This window comes from Solanum dulcamara, chromosome 8 (assembly GCF_947179165.1).
Source record: "Solanum dulcamara chromosome 8, daSolDulc1.2, whole genome shotgun sequence".
NCBI classification, from domain to species: Eukaryota; Viridiplantae; Streptophyta; class Magnoliopsida; order Solanales; family Solanaceae; genus Solanum; species Solanum dulcamara.
Window position 1 is genome coordinate 78,594,969 of NC_077244.1, and position 16,710 is coordinate 78,611,678.

The 16,710-nt window shown below is 29.1% G+C and overlaps 2 protein-coding genes across 2 annotated transcripts; one reads left to right on the top strand and one right to left on the bottom strand.

The window, feature by feature from the left end:
• Positions 1-5,670: 5,670 nt before the first annotated feature.
• On the bottom strand, positions 5,671-6,986 carry LOC129899277 (transcription factor MYB13-like). The gene is made up of 3 exons (XM_055974182.1): positions 6,748-6,986; positions 6,489-6,618; positions 5,671-6,225 (listed from the first exon to the last, which is right to left on the bottom strand). Exons 1-3 carry the CDS (start codon positions 6,878-6,880, stop codon positions 5,712-5,714), a joined length of 777 nt encoding a protein of 258 aa, XP_055830157.1. The 5' UTR covers positions 6,881-6,986; the 3' UTR covers positions 5,671-5,711.
• Positions 6,987-14,538: 7,552 nt separating this feature from the next.
• On the top strand, positions 14,539-15,174 carry LOC129900220 (uncharacterized). The gene has a single exon (XM_055975145.1). The coding sequence runs from the start codon at positions 14,539-14,541 to the stop codon at positions 15,172-15,174; it is 636 nt and encodes a 211-aa protein (XP_055831120.1).
• Positions 15,175-16,710: the final 1,536 nt, after the last annotated feature.

The window sequence follows — 16,710 nt, forward strand, 5'->3', positions numbered from 1 at the left end:
CACAAAATTAATAGCATTGAAAATATTGATTTTTTTAGTATTTGGTGCTTCAACCTCAAGGCTTTGTAGGATGCTGAAATACAGATGACAACGATAATGAGCTTTGAATCCTCGAATAATCGCAGCATCACATAGTTGAATCTCAGACGTTGTGTTAGGATGTAAGAAAAACAACTCTACATTTCTTAGGCCTTCAACTATCTTTGGATGAGCTGCCAATTGTCTACTATTAACAAAATCTTCCTGCCATTCTTTCTCTTATCAAACCAGCCAACATATTCTTAGAAAAGCAAAATAGTCATCCAAGCTTTCTTATTGGATCTATACATGCAATTAATATTGTTTATGTTCACATTTTTAAAGCATTTAGGATTTGCAAACTTACCAATAATCCATAATGGTATTTTGTCAGATACATCAGATTTGCAACAGAGAGCAAGCGCAATTCTCTCTTTGTCTTTTTTGTGACCTTCAAGGTGCTTGGTAGCAAGTGACTGAATCAGTTTTCAATCGATAAAATAGTCTAGTTTTATCAATATTATAAATATTCCTCAATTCAAACTGATCTAATTTTGATTGTATGCTAGGCAATTCGTTTTCAATGTTCTCCATGAGAACTGAACCACTTTCACCAAAGCGTCTGTAAAACTTAATTTCGTATCTTGACTTGAAACGTTCTAACTAGCCAGAAAAGAAGCTGAATTCTGGATTAGTTTCACCATACATTTTCAGAAAAAGATCTTTTTTTTTTCTTGGATAATTTTATCTAACATTTTCACTTTCTCTTGCATTTAAAGAAATCACTCGTACAAAACTTTGTCTAAATCAGGGTATTTTGCCAGTTTATGCCTCTTGGCATCACTATTTTTCATCTCATTTCACAAATACTCTGCCGACCTTTTGAGAGTGTGCGATATTGTTGATTGACTAATAGTCAAATCAATCTTTTGTTTCACCCATGCTTGCCAATCTTTTTGGCTTATAGTTTTATTCTCTTTCTTATGCTCACATATTGCGTTTCTTATTTTATTAATTAAAGAAGATTTTTGTATGCCTTTCAAACAATGAGAGACATTATACTTGAATTCTGATTTTTAAACATCTAGCTTTGTCCTTTTATAGTTAACATAAAATCTCTTTATATTCTATATACATGAATACAATTGGAAACATTAAACTTCACGAATTTCATTTAGCTTTCCTAGATTTAAATAATAAATATGCAAAGACTACACTTTTTAGTTTCTAGATTTAAACTTTTGAAATTCTTAATTCAAATATTATTTTTTTCTTTCTTATGGCACATACTGCAAAATACTCTCTAAAACAATAAATATTTATTTATCGATAAATAAATATTTTATGCATTTATCGATAAACTAATAATCTCGATAAATCAAAAAAAAAATCCGGTCCCAAGCATATGCAATTATAGAGGTTTTACTGTACAACTAATAGACCAATTGTGAAACTATTTTTACCAAATTAGACTCAACCCAAACTATTTATCCTTAATAAACTCATGACCCAAACTATTTACTCTCTTATCCCATTTTTTACTTTTAATTTCGCGCATGACGTCATTCTGACATCAGTATCACTGCTCCTCTTTGATACAATCAGAGTATATTATACTCTGATGGTATCAAACAGTTTCTTCTTGAGCAGTTTTGCTGAAGCACTGTTTCTTCCTTCTTGATACATTCACAGTATATATATACTCTCACTGTATCAAACGTGTATTTATGCTAATGCCCCTTTCCTTGTTCCTCTTTGATACCATCGAAGTATATTATACTTTGATAGTATCAAGTAATTTATTAAGCAGTTTCTTCTTGATACCATCAGAGTATAATAAATTCTGATGGTATCAAGAAGGAAAAGACAGTGCTTCAGCCAAACTACTTGATACTATCAGAATATATTATATACCCTCATGGTATCAAATGCACGAAATAGTTAAAAATAAGGGATATGAAAGTAATGAAGTATCCAATGGTAAATAGTTATGAAAGTAATGGATATCTAATGGTAAATATTTTTTTTAGGGTGTAACAATACTTATCTCTTTAGAAAATTATTTTTTAAAATAGAAAAAAAAATCTCTCTTTTGAAATTTATCTGAAAAATAAAAAATATCTCACAAGAGACATATAAAGTAATTAGTTAAATCAAGTGCATAATGGATCGTTTGTTAGGTTGATTAAAAGTAGGTGTATCAAGTATGTTCAAGTATAACGTGAATTTTATAACTAAATAATTATGTGTTTAAATGAAAATATTGAAATTAATATTATAATTGATGTGTTTGATAGAGAAGTATTTATCAGTATTTCTTCTGACATGAGAAAAAAATTGAAAATGTTCTTTTATCATCACTTATAAATTAATTATAAAAAAAATTGTGTGTAAAAATGAAAATCACTAATAAAAAAATATAAAATTATAATTTTTTAATATAAAAGGCAATAAAATCAAATCTTCCGTAAAAAGATGAAGTAATAGAGAATAAATTCGAGGTTGAATTTTTATGTGTAAAAATGAAAATCACTCATAAAAAAATATAAAATTATAATTATTTTACATAAAAGGCAATAAAATCAAATCTTCAGCAAAAAGACGGAGTAATAAAGAATCAATTCCAGATTGAAGAGTCATTATGGTGGTTATATTAAGGAGAGTATGTCATTTATGTTATAAAATTAAAGCAATAAGATAATAATATTAAAGATAAGAACAATAGAAATGAGAGATAAGAGAGGAGAACTTTTTTATTCTTCGACTTGTTTAAATATATACAATATGAACTCTTATGTATTTATTTATAGTGTTATATAAAGACATGCAAAAGGTTAGTCATAAATATGACACTAATCATTAATATAATGGAGAAAATAATTAGGAAGTGTAAGGTTATAAGAATTGAGATAATTGGTGAGAGCAACTTCTTGGTATAGTGGCAATTCACACTATAATATTTTATAACAATTTAAAAGTTGTTATTTTTAGTTTATTATTTTTAGTTTATCAAGATCTGAATAAATTATTTTCTTCTATTCATTTTGTAAATGATCGAGAGACCATAATGCTTTGTTATACTGTATTTGGCCCCTATAGGAGAGTTGGAATTTTCACAGGATTTGAAAAATAAAAAAACACATACACAAAAAGGTTAAAAGAGGTTCAATATTACGTCTATTATATACATAATAAACGTCTATTATATACATAATAGACGTAAAATTAATCTTTTATTTTATTGTTTCTTATAAGAGGTGTGTCAAGTCAAAAATGGATAAGTAAAGTTGGATGAAGGAAGTAGGAGAGATTACACAAATTTCATATATAATATTAAGAACTAATTATATTATATCTCTATTCTTTTTAAAATTACAAAAATTCCTTAAATTTGGTGAAATCCGGATACATCCTAAAAACGCCCAATACATCGCATCTCGGTTTCGGATATATTCCAAAAATGCCCCAAAAAATTGCATCTCAATTCCGTATACATTCTTCAATGTCCCGATACATCACGTCTAGATTTCGAATACATCACTCAACGTCCGGATACATCACGTAAAGTGATGTATCTGATCGATACATTGCGTAAAGTAACGTATCTGATCGATACATTGCGTAAAGTGACGTATCCGATCAATACATCGAGTAAAGTGATGTATTCGAGAATAAGAGAGTAGGATTTTTGCAATTTTTTCAAATGGTAGGAAATTTTAGAGAATATTGTAAAATAAGTAGTGTATTTAGGTGATTTTTCCTAAGATTTTTACCTAACTGAAAAAATCATGCTATTCCTCCGTCAATTCTTACTTGTTCAGTATTGATTTGACACTATTCTTAAAAGCAATAAATATAATGATATTTTACTATATCACCCTTTAAATATAATAAATTTAATGATTTGAGAAAATGACTGTAGTTAATAATAAGGTAATTAGAAACTAAGTGATAAATTATATCTTGATTTTGTAAAATTAACAAGTAAAAATAGATATTTATTTTTAGTGTTTTACTATAGAAGACATGCAAAAGTGGACGAAAAAGACTTTTTAAATTTAGTGAATTAGGTGATTTATTAATGTTAATTTAATGAAAACACTTTTTAAATTTTTTAGATTTTTTAGATTTATTAAGGAGTGTGTCAAAACTATAATAAAATATTTATTAATTTTTTAAGGGTTATCGATATATCCAACCAAAGGGATTGTAAGTAATATATACGGACCAATTTAACCTTTTATATTTATTTTTCAACAGTACGTGAATTCAAAGTCAAATCCGTCAAATTTTCGTGGGCAGATCTGGTTGAAATTTATCACACGTTTTATATGTCCAAAAATTTACAAAATGGTTTGATCTCTTAGATGTTTTTTTAATTTTTTTTTATATATTTCTCGAATAGTAAATGCAATTGGTACAGCATTAAATGCTAAATTTACCATTCAATGAATGTACGGTAGAGACATTTTATTTAATTGAAATTATTAGTTACACGTTTAATGTATAGTGTGAAGGGACATTAGAATCCTATATTTTGTGATTATTATAAACATACACATACAGTTGAAAATTGTTTCATTTTCAAACAGTAGTAAATTTACTTGGTCATGATTCATGTGACATGTTGTGTATCTGGAAGTTTCTAAGTTTAAAATAGAATATAATTGGGTATTGATTCAAGAAAAAAATAGTACTAAAAGGGGAGAATTTTTCTTGGTAATAATTATTTCACATGTCATAAGTAATTATTGGCGTAATTTGACTTTTATGACTTATTATTAGTACTAATAAAAAGATTAATATGGAACAAGCAAGAAAATAGATAGAAAAAAATTCTAGAGATAAGACTTTATATTTTGTGTCTCGTAAAATCCTGGAAGCTTTTAAGTTTTAAATTAATATACAAATTGTAAATTGTTTATTGATTTCATGAAAATAGAATTAGAATTATTAAAAGAAAAGGAAAGATTTGTAAATTTTCTACAATGATGTGTCTTTCTTTTATTTAGTCCACAAGTTTTGATGTGTACCTTTTATCTTCTTCTTTTTTTTCAAATAAAATATTATTTGGTTAACTTTCATTATAATTTGAGAATATATTAGTCCTTGTAAGCAGATGTGAGATGATAATTTTTTATTTATGAATTCTGTCTAAATAATTAATTAATACATAAGAGCTCTCTGGTAATATGCTTCAGTTATTCGTGCTCGAACAATTTCTGCCACAAATTTAATATCCCAAGCTTTAAATAAAAAGAGTTATTTATTTAAGGAATTAATAATTTTCTTTGATTTATAAAACATGAATTTTCTTTGATTTATAAAAACATGAATTTTCTTTAATGACAAGATAATTCTAGTATCAGTGCGCATTATCGAAAATAATCCTAACTTCAATATTTTATGTATCGTGAATTATATAGACTGTCACGAGTACAAATTAATATATCGTATAATCAACGGTATTAAAATATTTAAAAAGTACGATATCTATTTTATCCTTTTAGATTTTGTGCAACAGTGCAATTAATATTATCAAAATGTAATTAATCATCCAACTAATAATGATTTATTATCACTAAACTGTCGGCCATTAACTTTAAAAAAAAAAAGAATATTAGCCTCCACACTCTTGTTTATTATACACCAAAAAAAAAAAAAAACCTCAACATTTTATTTTATTTTTTTGCTCATAATTCAGGCAATTCTAACATCAACTCATTGGATCTTGTAAAAAGATCATCCCAAAACCAACTATCATTAAAGCTGGAATTAATCTGGTAATTTTCCTCCACTAATGATAAATCAAGATAATTGTTATCGACCGGTGCCCATAGTACGTCGGACCACATATCGTCATCAACTTCTAACAAATTATTCCATATTATTTGATCTCTAGAGTCAGAACTCGTTGCAGTTGTGTTTGAACATGAATCTTCACTCGATGATGATGTTGATGACGATGAACTTGGTTGTTGCTGAATCTTGGTGTTTGTTTTAGAACTCGATATTTCGGAATTATTATCCTTAGAATTCTCGGGCTCCTGTAAATGTATGTCCACATTAAAATTTTCAGGCTCCGAATGTATCTCCGGGGTTTCTTGAGGCTGAGATTTACTCATTTTCTTCTTCAGACGAGTATGCCAAATGTTTTTTATTTCGTTGTCTGTTCTTTTTGGTAATCTTGCTGCAATAGCAGACCAACTGCAAAAATAAAATAAAAAAATCATGTAAAAATCAAACATTTTTATCGAGCCATTATATTAAAACATTACAAAATATAAAATTTATTATCTTAAAAGTTCAAGACTATTAAATTTATTATGACCAATTATTGATAGTCTAATATAAGCTAGCTAGAAAGAAATCAACTCCTAAGTCCTTAATGACCCACATACTCAATTATTATCATTTTTAAAAAAATTATAATTTCCTTTTGAAATCAAATAAGGGCAAAAAAGTCAAACCTGTTTCCAAGAACTTGATGCAATTTGATAATGGTATCTTCTTCTTGAGGAGTAAAATTGCCTCTCTTAATATCAGGTCTCAAGTAATTAGTCCATCGAAGTCTACAACTTTTTCCGCACCTTAATAGACCTGAAAATTGAATGCAATATAACATTCGAAATTCAGAATTTAAACATAAGGAGTAACACAATATTGCATTATTGGCTTTCGTATGCATGGTGCACGAAAACCAATAATGCAGACTAAAATTAGTAGTACCTGCAAGTTTTGGAAGTGCACGCCAATTTGGATGACCATTTTTTTTAATGTAATTGATGAGTAAATCATCTTCTTCTTTGCTCCATGGACCTCTTTTCAATCCCAACTTCTCACAACAAGGAGATCTCCCCATTGCTTTTTTATTTTACTTTTCTCTCTCTACTTGCTCTGTTGTTTTGTTTTGATTTTTGTGGTTATCTTTTCACTTGGAACTTGGAAGGCTGATATATCATAATTGGAGGATGCTGCATTGGTATTAATAATACTCTGGCTCGTTTCTTGCTGTGGATAAGGTAAAATAATTTTGGAATAATTTTTTAGTGGCAAAGAGCCTGATTTACTCCTGAATTTTATGATATGGAGCTGATATGTCCTTCGTTTAAAAATTAGCCCATATATATCTCTGTCGTTATTAAAATGACATATATATACTCTCCCATCGTTATTAAAAGAGAGTTGTTTAAATTATATATCAATTTACAAACTCAAGAGAACATTTCTTTATTTATTTTATCCTTATAATTAAAGAAAAAACTACACAAAATAAATCAATTGTGAAACTATTTACCCAAATGGAGCCCAACCTAAATTATTTATCCTTAATAGACTCACGATCCAATCTTATTTACGTCTGACGTCAACATCACTGCTCTTCTTTGATGCCATCAGTCATTAGAGTATGTTATATTCTGATGGTATCAAACAGTTTCTTCTAGATATCATCAGAGTATACTCTGAAACACTGTCTCTTCCTTATTGATACCATGAGAGTATATATATACACACTCTCATAGTATCAAACGTGTATTTACGTCAGTGCCCCTTTTCGTGTTCCTCTTTGATATCATCAGAGTATATTATACTTTGATGGTATCAAACAATTTATTAAGTAGTTTCTTCTTGATACCATCAGAGTATAATATACTCTCGTGATATCAAATGCACGAGATAATTAAAAACAAGGGGTATGAAAGTAATGGAATATTCAATGATAAATAGTTTCCTTTTTTGGGTATAACAATAATTATCTCTATAATTAATTCTTTTTGTAAGTGTAACAACTTTGAAAAGTTCCAAATTTTTTTTAAGAGGTAAATTATTAAAATTATCATTATTATTTATGATTTCTTACTGGACGTATGGAGTAAAAATGGACAAATAATATAGAATGGGTTGTACTCCCTCTATTAGTAGTTTTTATTCTTAACATTAACTATTTATTATCTAAATTATTTTTTAAGATTTAATATTAAATATTAATTAAAAGGAATAGTGTGATAAATACTTATTTTAATCATTTTTAATTACAGGAAGTGTCAAATTCAGATATTACACGCAAAAAATTGTAAAATATTCCATTAAAAAAAAAGCATGCTTCTTTCGTGCGGTTTTCGACATGATATTATTAATGTCTCCAGAGTTGATTTGTATTAAGTAATCCAATTATTTTAACAAAATATTGGATTCTACCATCTTTTATACAGTAAATATTATTTTAATATTTGATGATACTATTATTACTCCATTATTTAGTAGACCTGGAAGACAACAAAATCTGATTGGGACACAGTTACAGCTCCCTGTCCCTCGAAAAAAGCTATTATTGAGACACAAATCGAAACTTTTAATTAAAAAGGAAGAAATCCTATATATATATCGACTATTCTTTAAAGTTCACAAGTCCGATCCCGAATTTACCTCTGTTAGTAATATTCAATTTGAAATTAAGTGTATGTGAACGCTACTTATGTTGTAGTAATTTCTTGCAACTACTAGTCCAGAAATAATTTGTGTCTCATTTGCTATGATATAATTAGTCTGTGTTATTTTGAACAGTCTATGAACAAGAAGAAAGTCGCATCTAAGTTGTCTTGGTGTCGAATATTCTGGAAAAAAGGACAATTTTTTTGAAGAATCCCATCACATATCCATTAATATTTTTGAAGAATTCGAATAACATAAACTGACACATTGAAGAGAAATACTTTTATAAATATTGAGGTGTTTGACCATGAAAATAATTTACATTTTTCGAAGTGGCCATAAAAATTCTTAAATTCAACTTGAAGTTGAATTTCAAAAAATTTAAAATTTTGAAAAACAACAAAAATATGTTTTCACTTTAAATTACTTACAAAAAAATCAAAAGTTATTCCAATTTATATTCATGATAAAAAACAACTTTAATTTATAAAATACACTTTATCTGTTTGAAAACAAAAACTATTTTTTTTTTCTAATTTCACAATAAAATCCACGATAATAGTAATAAGTAATAATTATTAGGGAAAACTAAGCATGTTTCCTCCCAAAGCATGAAATTCGCAACAAAGATATCGTCGCAATATCAATATACTGACATGGTATTATTGAGGCTGCTTCAGTCCTTAATGATATCACTACAGTATATCTATATACTGTCGTGGTATCTTTAAGGTCTACTTCAATCCTTCAACTACATCTCCATAAAATCATTATATACTAACATGGTATTATTAAGAATCGTTTCATATAATCATTAATGATTATTTCATACAAATTTTGAATGATACCATCATAGTATATATATACTGTGATGGTATCGTAAATATTTTTTTAGGTCATTCGATATTACATTAATGATACCATCACAATATATTCGTATATTATCATGATATTAAAAATTCTTAATGAGACACTTTTAAAATCATTAATCATACAATAACAATATATTGATACCCTGTCGGTATCATATAGGATTTGACTCTTTTTTTTAAGAAATAAAAAAAAATAAAGAGAAAATTATTAAAATCATAATATTATTTAATAAATTAATTAGTAAATATATTATTTGTGATACTACGTCGGTATGTTGATACCATATAAGACTGAACTTAATTTTCTGTGATACTCTATCGGTATATTGATACCGATTTGAGCTTAATCCTCTGTGATATTTTATCAATATATTGATACCTTAATTGTATTATGTAGAGTGAGTGTTGATGTCAACACAAATTTAAAAATAATTAAAAAAAATATATGGGATAATTAATTTGGACCGAATAGGTATGGGAAGAAATTATCTTGGGGTGGAAATCTAAGGACGACGTTATTTAACACGTGATGATATATGAAGTACGAAGCTTTGCCATATTGGTGGTCCCATTGTATGAGTCCAGACGATGAATATTTCATTATTTTATATATACAAACATCAAAAGTTTAATATAAATTAAAGTCCCGTCCCAATGTTTAATGAATTTCATGTTATAAATATACATTCATATCTTAAAATATTTTCATTATCAGTGTAACTTAATGTGTTAATAATAAGTCTTTGTTATATGCTATAAGTCGATATACTTAATGTGTTAATAATAGGTCTTTGTTATATGCTATAAGTCGATATACATTATATAACTTGTGTCTAGTACTTCTTCCGTCCTTTATACACTACATAACTTGTGTCTAGTACTTCTTCCGTCCTTTATTTTTGTTCACTTTTTTATTTATATATTTATTAAGAAATCCTTTTTTTTAAAAAAATATTTTTATTAATGTGCCTTCCAATTCTTTTTAATACATTGTATATTTACGTGTTTTACCCGTCAATCTCAAAATTAATAATGATTAATTTTTTAACCTTATAATATTTATACTTTCAAATAAATTAAATAAAGAACAAAATGAAAAAAGAAGAAGTTCTATTTTGATTTTATAAATTAATAAATAATTTAAATTAGTTGTTTTTAATAATTTAAATAAATAAGAGGGAGTATATTAAATGAGTGGTACGAAAATTTGGTTAAAAGATAATACAAATGTACGTGTAGGGTAATGGGACGCCTGGACACGTTAGGGCAATGCCTTCATATGTGTGAACATGACATATTACAAATTAGTTTGATTATACCTCAAGAGAATTATTATTTAAAATTTATGAGTTTATTTATTTAATTTTATATAAATTTAAGTGTCTAGTTATTCACACTCAATGTTAGAGTTATAGCTGAAGTCAAGTTATAGAACATATTTATTTATTATGACGAGATATATTTTTAAGAGCCGACCATATTTCATGAACAAATTGATTTTCTTTCTACTCTCATCATCTCTAATGATTTGTCACGTTTCTATTTTACACGCTCCCTTAAATAAGAATTAATTAGGACTTAAGAGAATTTTTTGACTATTTTATTTTTATTTGTGTCTTAACACATATTATCTCCTCATTAAATATTTACTATATTTATGTGTCATTTTTTCATAAATGAGGTGTTTATAATATTAAAAAATAATTACTATTAGCACTAAAATGAGAAAAATAATTAAAACTTAACCGTTTAATATGACATAATCTAAAATAATAATTTTTTAAAAAGTTAGATAAATAATTTGAGATGGAGAGAATATGTACTTAATTAATTTCTACCGCACAAATGGCAACGTTACATTGGTATATAGTACTTCACCAATGGCACTACCGTACTTTTTTTCTGACATAATTTTTGGAATCTCAGAGTATATTCCTTTCTTATATTTAGAATTTCAATAAATCTTAAAAAGTTTTAGTGATTTCGTCAAATTTTATAAATTTGTGCTAAATATTCGTGAGTGTAAATTTCCTCTTTGATTTTTTTCGCATTGTTGGTAGTGTATTTTTCGAACAGAATATAATTTGAACTTTCTTATGATAAATTTTGTCGCCATGAACATCAAGCAACATTTTGCTTAATGCTAAGATCTCTTTACGTATATCTAAAATTATAGAATATTTGAGATGATTATTCAAAGTTGTATGTATGTCCTGTTACTAAGTATAAATTAAAATTTAAGATAAAATAGTCTCCGAAATACTCTAATGTTCCTAGAGTTTAAATAGTCTCCCGGTATAAATTTCAATTTCTGAGAATTTTGCTTAATTTGGAAATGTTTCAGTAGATAGTGATAGAAAGAGACAAAGTATTAATTGCATGTGTACTGTCAGGAATTGATGACAATCCATATATATATATATATAAACAATTAATTACATGTTTAAATAAAATTGTTGAAACCAACCATAAAAACTTGATGTATTTCGTAAACAAAAATTTATAATATAACTTTTGATTAGTTTTTGACCAATAAACACATTGTATGTTTATCAAATGCATAAATAAAATCAAAAGTATTTACAACTTAATTTGATCATCATCAACTTATAAGCTTAATCAAATATCTGATCTGACTTTGATATCCAAAATTCTCTGTCGGTTAAGAAATTAATTTAATATAATAATTATATACATAACTCCATTTTATTTTATTTTACTTTATTTTTTGATCATTTTTTTTTGATAAAATGGCTCTATCTTTTTTTATTAACTCTTTAATTTTAACATTTCACATAATATGTTTAAAATAATAGATTAACAAATATTTTAATATATTCTATATATTTTTAATGTAAAATCATAAAATAAAATAAAAATAGTTAAAATTTTAAATTTTATATTACGTCAGCTTCAGATAAACAAATTAAAATAAACTTCAATGGCCGGGGTAGTTATGAGAAATAGTGACAAGCAATTCCGGCATGTACAAAATGTTCTGGCCATACACGTGGATAGTAGATAATCAAAATAGGTCCATATCACAAATCAACGGTAACTGATGTTGGAAAAATTAAATATAGAAAAGACAAGAGCTGAAGAGTGATTTTGAACCGTGAAATTAATTACTGTCCTTAAAGCGATATTGTCCAAATATAAAAAGAGATAAATAGTTTTTTTTTTAAGACATAGTAACAATATTGCAAAATTGATGTAGCCATTTCTTAAGGAAGTCATTGAATTTAAAGAATTGGAAAAGAGACTTCTATGAAGTGAAGTTAAATTTATCACTAAATTGTGTTAACTAGTTAAATTTATTCCGATCGAATTTTTGTTTTTGTTTTTAAAAAATCAGGTCTTGAGTCCTAAGTTATGATTAGATCTCGAGTCTTGGATCTTAGATTGGGGTCACAATTTTTATCTCCAATCTGAATCACGTCTCGACTACCAAGTCAGAATTGGATCTTGAATCTCGAATCTAGTGTTCTAAATTTTGAGTTGATACCAACATGCTGCTTTTCAATTAAAATCGAATCAAAGTCAGGTCTTTGATCTCGAGTTAGGATTGGATTGGATTGGGGTCAGGATTGTGAGTCTCATGCAATGGCTCTAGTCTCGATGTACAGTAGGGGAGGAGTGGACCTGAGTAAGGGTCGGGTAGGGCACATGAATCATTTTTAAAAAAAAATTGAATTAAATTGGGTGAGTCATAATTTATTCTATTTCAATCAAATAGCAGCTGAATTGATTTTAGATCAATGTACTTATTAACTCAATTCATTTTAATTTGTTCAATTCAACTAGTCTGATTATTTGACATCCCTAGATAAAACAATAAGAAATGATTAAGAATCCAAATAAAATATAATTTATTTTTAGTATTAACTAAAATTCTTAAACTTATCAGAATAAAGGTAGTAAATCAAATTAGGATATAAAAAACTAATTTGAGGCTACTAGCCTAATAGCTAATAGCCAATAAGTAAAAAAATGACCAAAAAATATCAATATTGTCTTAAGGATGCTTTTTTTTCCTTCCTTTTTATACGTCTTGCCAGTACATTATAGACTATATTGATCAAAGAACCAAACTAAAGCAGCCCCACTACATTAAGGACCATTTTTTAAAATCATTTGTTGTCTCTGCCATGAAGGCTATCAAATGGGTGCCAATAAATTTTAGCATTATGGCAGATAAAAGTGGGTGTTCGATTTGATTTTTTTAATCGTTTAATAACGTGTATTGAATATCGAAATAAATTGATTTGACTTTTCTTAAACTTTGGTATTATTTTTAAGTTTGATGCTTTCGATATTTATGACCAGTGTCAATTATAAATAACAATAAATGAATATCGCAGATGAATTTATAATAGAAATGTGAACTATGTCATTTCAGTGGGAAAACAATTAATTAGGCTTGTTTAATTCAATTAGATGTGAAATCATATCATTGTTTTTTCTTTACAGCTTATTAATGAGTATTTTGATACCTTCGTTTGTATATCCATTTTTTTTTGGTTAAAAGAAGATTATTATTTACTATTTGCTTTCAAAACCTTCCACACAAACAAATGGTCCAATTTCAGTTTCTGTCTTTTATTCCCAATTGTTAGAATTGGTGAAAATATATTTTGACAAATTGTAACAGATTGAATATATTTAGTTTCTAATATAGAGATATTTAGTTTATTTAGTTAATAATATAGAGATATTTAATTTCCTTAATTATAGCCTAATTATACTCTTGTATTTGTGTATATAAACTATTGATGTTAATGAAATAAATCAAGGGATTAATCTCTTTCATGGAATCAGATTTCTACGGCACGATTTGACCTACTTCTTCTTTTCGGATTCCAGCTACTGCCACCCCCCTCCCCTCCCTCTTCCTCTCCTCTCAATCACCGTGTCTAACTCCAAATCTTCCTTTCATCATACTCTTGATGTATCCAACATCAAGAACCATGTTCCCATCACTCTTGAAATGGAGAACGTACAATATTCTACTTGGGCGGAACTCTTTAAGATTCATGCAAGATCCCATCGGGTGATTGATCAAATTATTCCTCCGGTAGCGGGCACGGAGAAACGGCCGCAACAAGAGGAGGACAAAGACTTGTGGTCCACCCTGAACGCCACCGTTCTCCAATGGCTTTACGCTACTATCTCTCATGATATTTTGCATACAAGTCTTGAAACCGACACCACGACGATGGAGGCTTGGAATTGCTTGCGCGACATATTCCACGATAATAAACACTCTCGTGCTGTAACCCTTGAGTACGACTTCATTTATGTCAATATTACAGATTTTTCGAATGTCTCTACCTATTGTCAACATCTCAAATCTCTGGCGGATCAACTCAAGAATATAGGCTCCCTAGTTGCTAACGATCGACTAGTTCTTCCACTGATCTCTCGCTTTACCGAGCCCTACCAAGGTGTGGCCACTCTTATTAGCCAACGTGACCTATTGCCTCAATTTTATCAAGCCCGTTCGATGCTCACTCTTGAGAAGGCTGGTCGTGCTAAGAAAATGTCCCAAAGCTCCTCCGCTGCCTTAGTTGCTCGCTCGTCCGAGGGTTCTCCACATATTCTTGATAATTTCTCTTATAACCGCAATTCTAATAGTTGGAAGAAAAACCACAACCGAAGTAATAATGGGGAAAATATCGCGACAATAATAGTAGTCGTGGAGGCGGCAAAGGAGCTGCCATCAGCTGCGGTAATACAGGTCGTGGTGGTCAGTTGGGAGGCGGCAACAACCGCGGTACTAGGCAGCTGTCAACGGGGCAAAATCCTCTGCCCTATTCTCCATGGGCTGGCGAGAAGCAGTGGTTGTGGATGACGTCATAGGGTCCTTGGGCTGTACCACCGTGTCCATATCCTTCAACTTCTTGATCCCGACCTAATTATGGATATCAGCAACCACCATGAGCGGGTGTTCTTGGACCCCAACCTCAGTAGGTCTACACGGCAGTCCCTACTCCTACGGACATTGAAGCGGACATGCATACTCTTGGGATCACTCCTCCAAATACAAATTGGTACATGGACATCGGTACTACTTCTCACATGACATCCACGCAAGGTAACCTCACGTCTTATTTTTATAAGAGCAATAAATATGGTATAATTATTGGTAATGGTCAATCAATTCCAATTCATGGCTATGGTCACACGACTTTGTCTTTTTCGTGTCCTCTCTTGCACTTAAACAATATCCATCATGCCCCTCACCTAGTTAAAAATTTGGTGTTCGTCCGCAAATTTACCACTAATAACTCTGTCTCTGTTAATTTTGATCCCTTTGGGTTTTCTGTTGAAGGATTTTTAGACGGGCAAGCTGATAATGAAGTGTAATAGTCGGGGAAAGCTTTATTCGATCACCATTCCAGTCATTTCACCATCTACTTTTGCTGCTTTGGCACCATCTCTTTGACATATTCGTTTGGGTCATCCGGGAGCACCTGTTTTGAATTCCCTTAGAAAGAATAAATTGATTGATTGTAATTCAAGTAGAGATGTTCGTATTTGTCATTCTTGTCCTCTTGAAAAACATGTTAAGTTGACGTTTTATGCTTTGAATTCTAGCACTCTTATGCCATTTGATATTATACATAGTGATCATTGGACATCACCCGTTTTAAGTTCCTCAGGTTATCGATTTTATGTACTGTTTATGGATGATTATTCTAAATTCTTATGGACATTTCCCTTATCACACAAATCTGAAACCGTTTCCTTATTTTTAACTTTTAAGATATTTATTTGAACTAACTTTGAGAGGGCCATCAAGAATATTCAATGTGATAATGGCAAGGAATTTGATAATGGCCCTTTTTGGGACTTCTGTAAAGCCAGTGGTCTGTCATTTTGATTGTCATGTCCTCACACATCTCCTCAAAATGGAAAAACCGAAAGACAAATCCTTATGATTAATAACATTGCTCGTACCATATTGGCCCATGCTTCTTTTCCTTCTTACGTTTGACATCATGCTTTGCAAATGTCAACTTATCTTCTCAACATCCTTCCTCATAAACTGATAAACTATCAATCCCTGTTCGCATTCTTTATCGGAAGGATCCCTCTTGATCCTATCTTCATGTATTTGGGTGTTTATGTTATCCTCTCATTTCCTCCACACTCATAAATAAACTTCAACTAAATCAATTATGTGTATTTTTTGGGTGATCTATCACATCATCGTGGGTATAAATATTTTGATTTGTCATCTCAAAAAATCATTATTAGCCATCACGTAATATGTGATGAGACGCAATTTCCTTTTGTCAAGTTACATAGTCCTCAAAATCACATATACCAATTTTTAGACGATAGACCATCTCCCTATATGATTCATCATCTCACTACATCCATA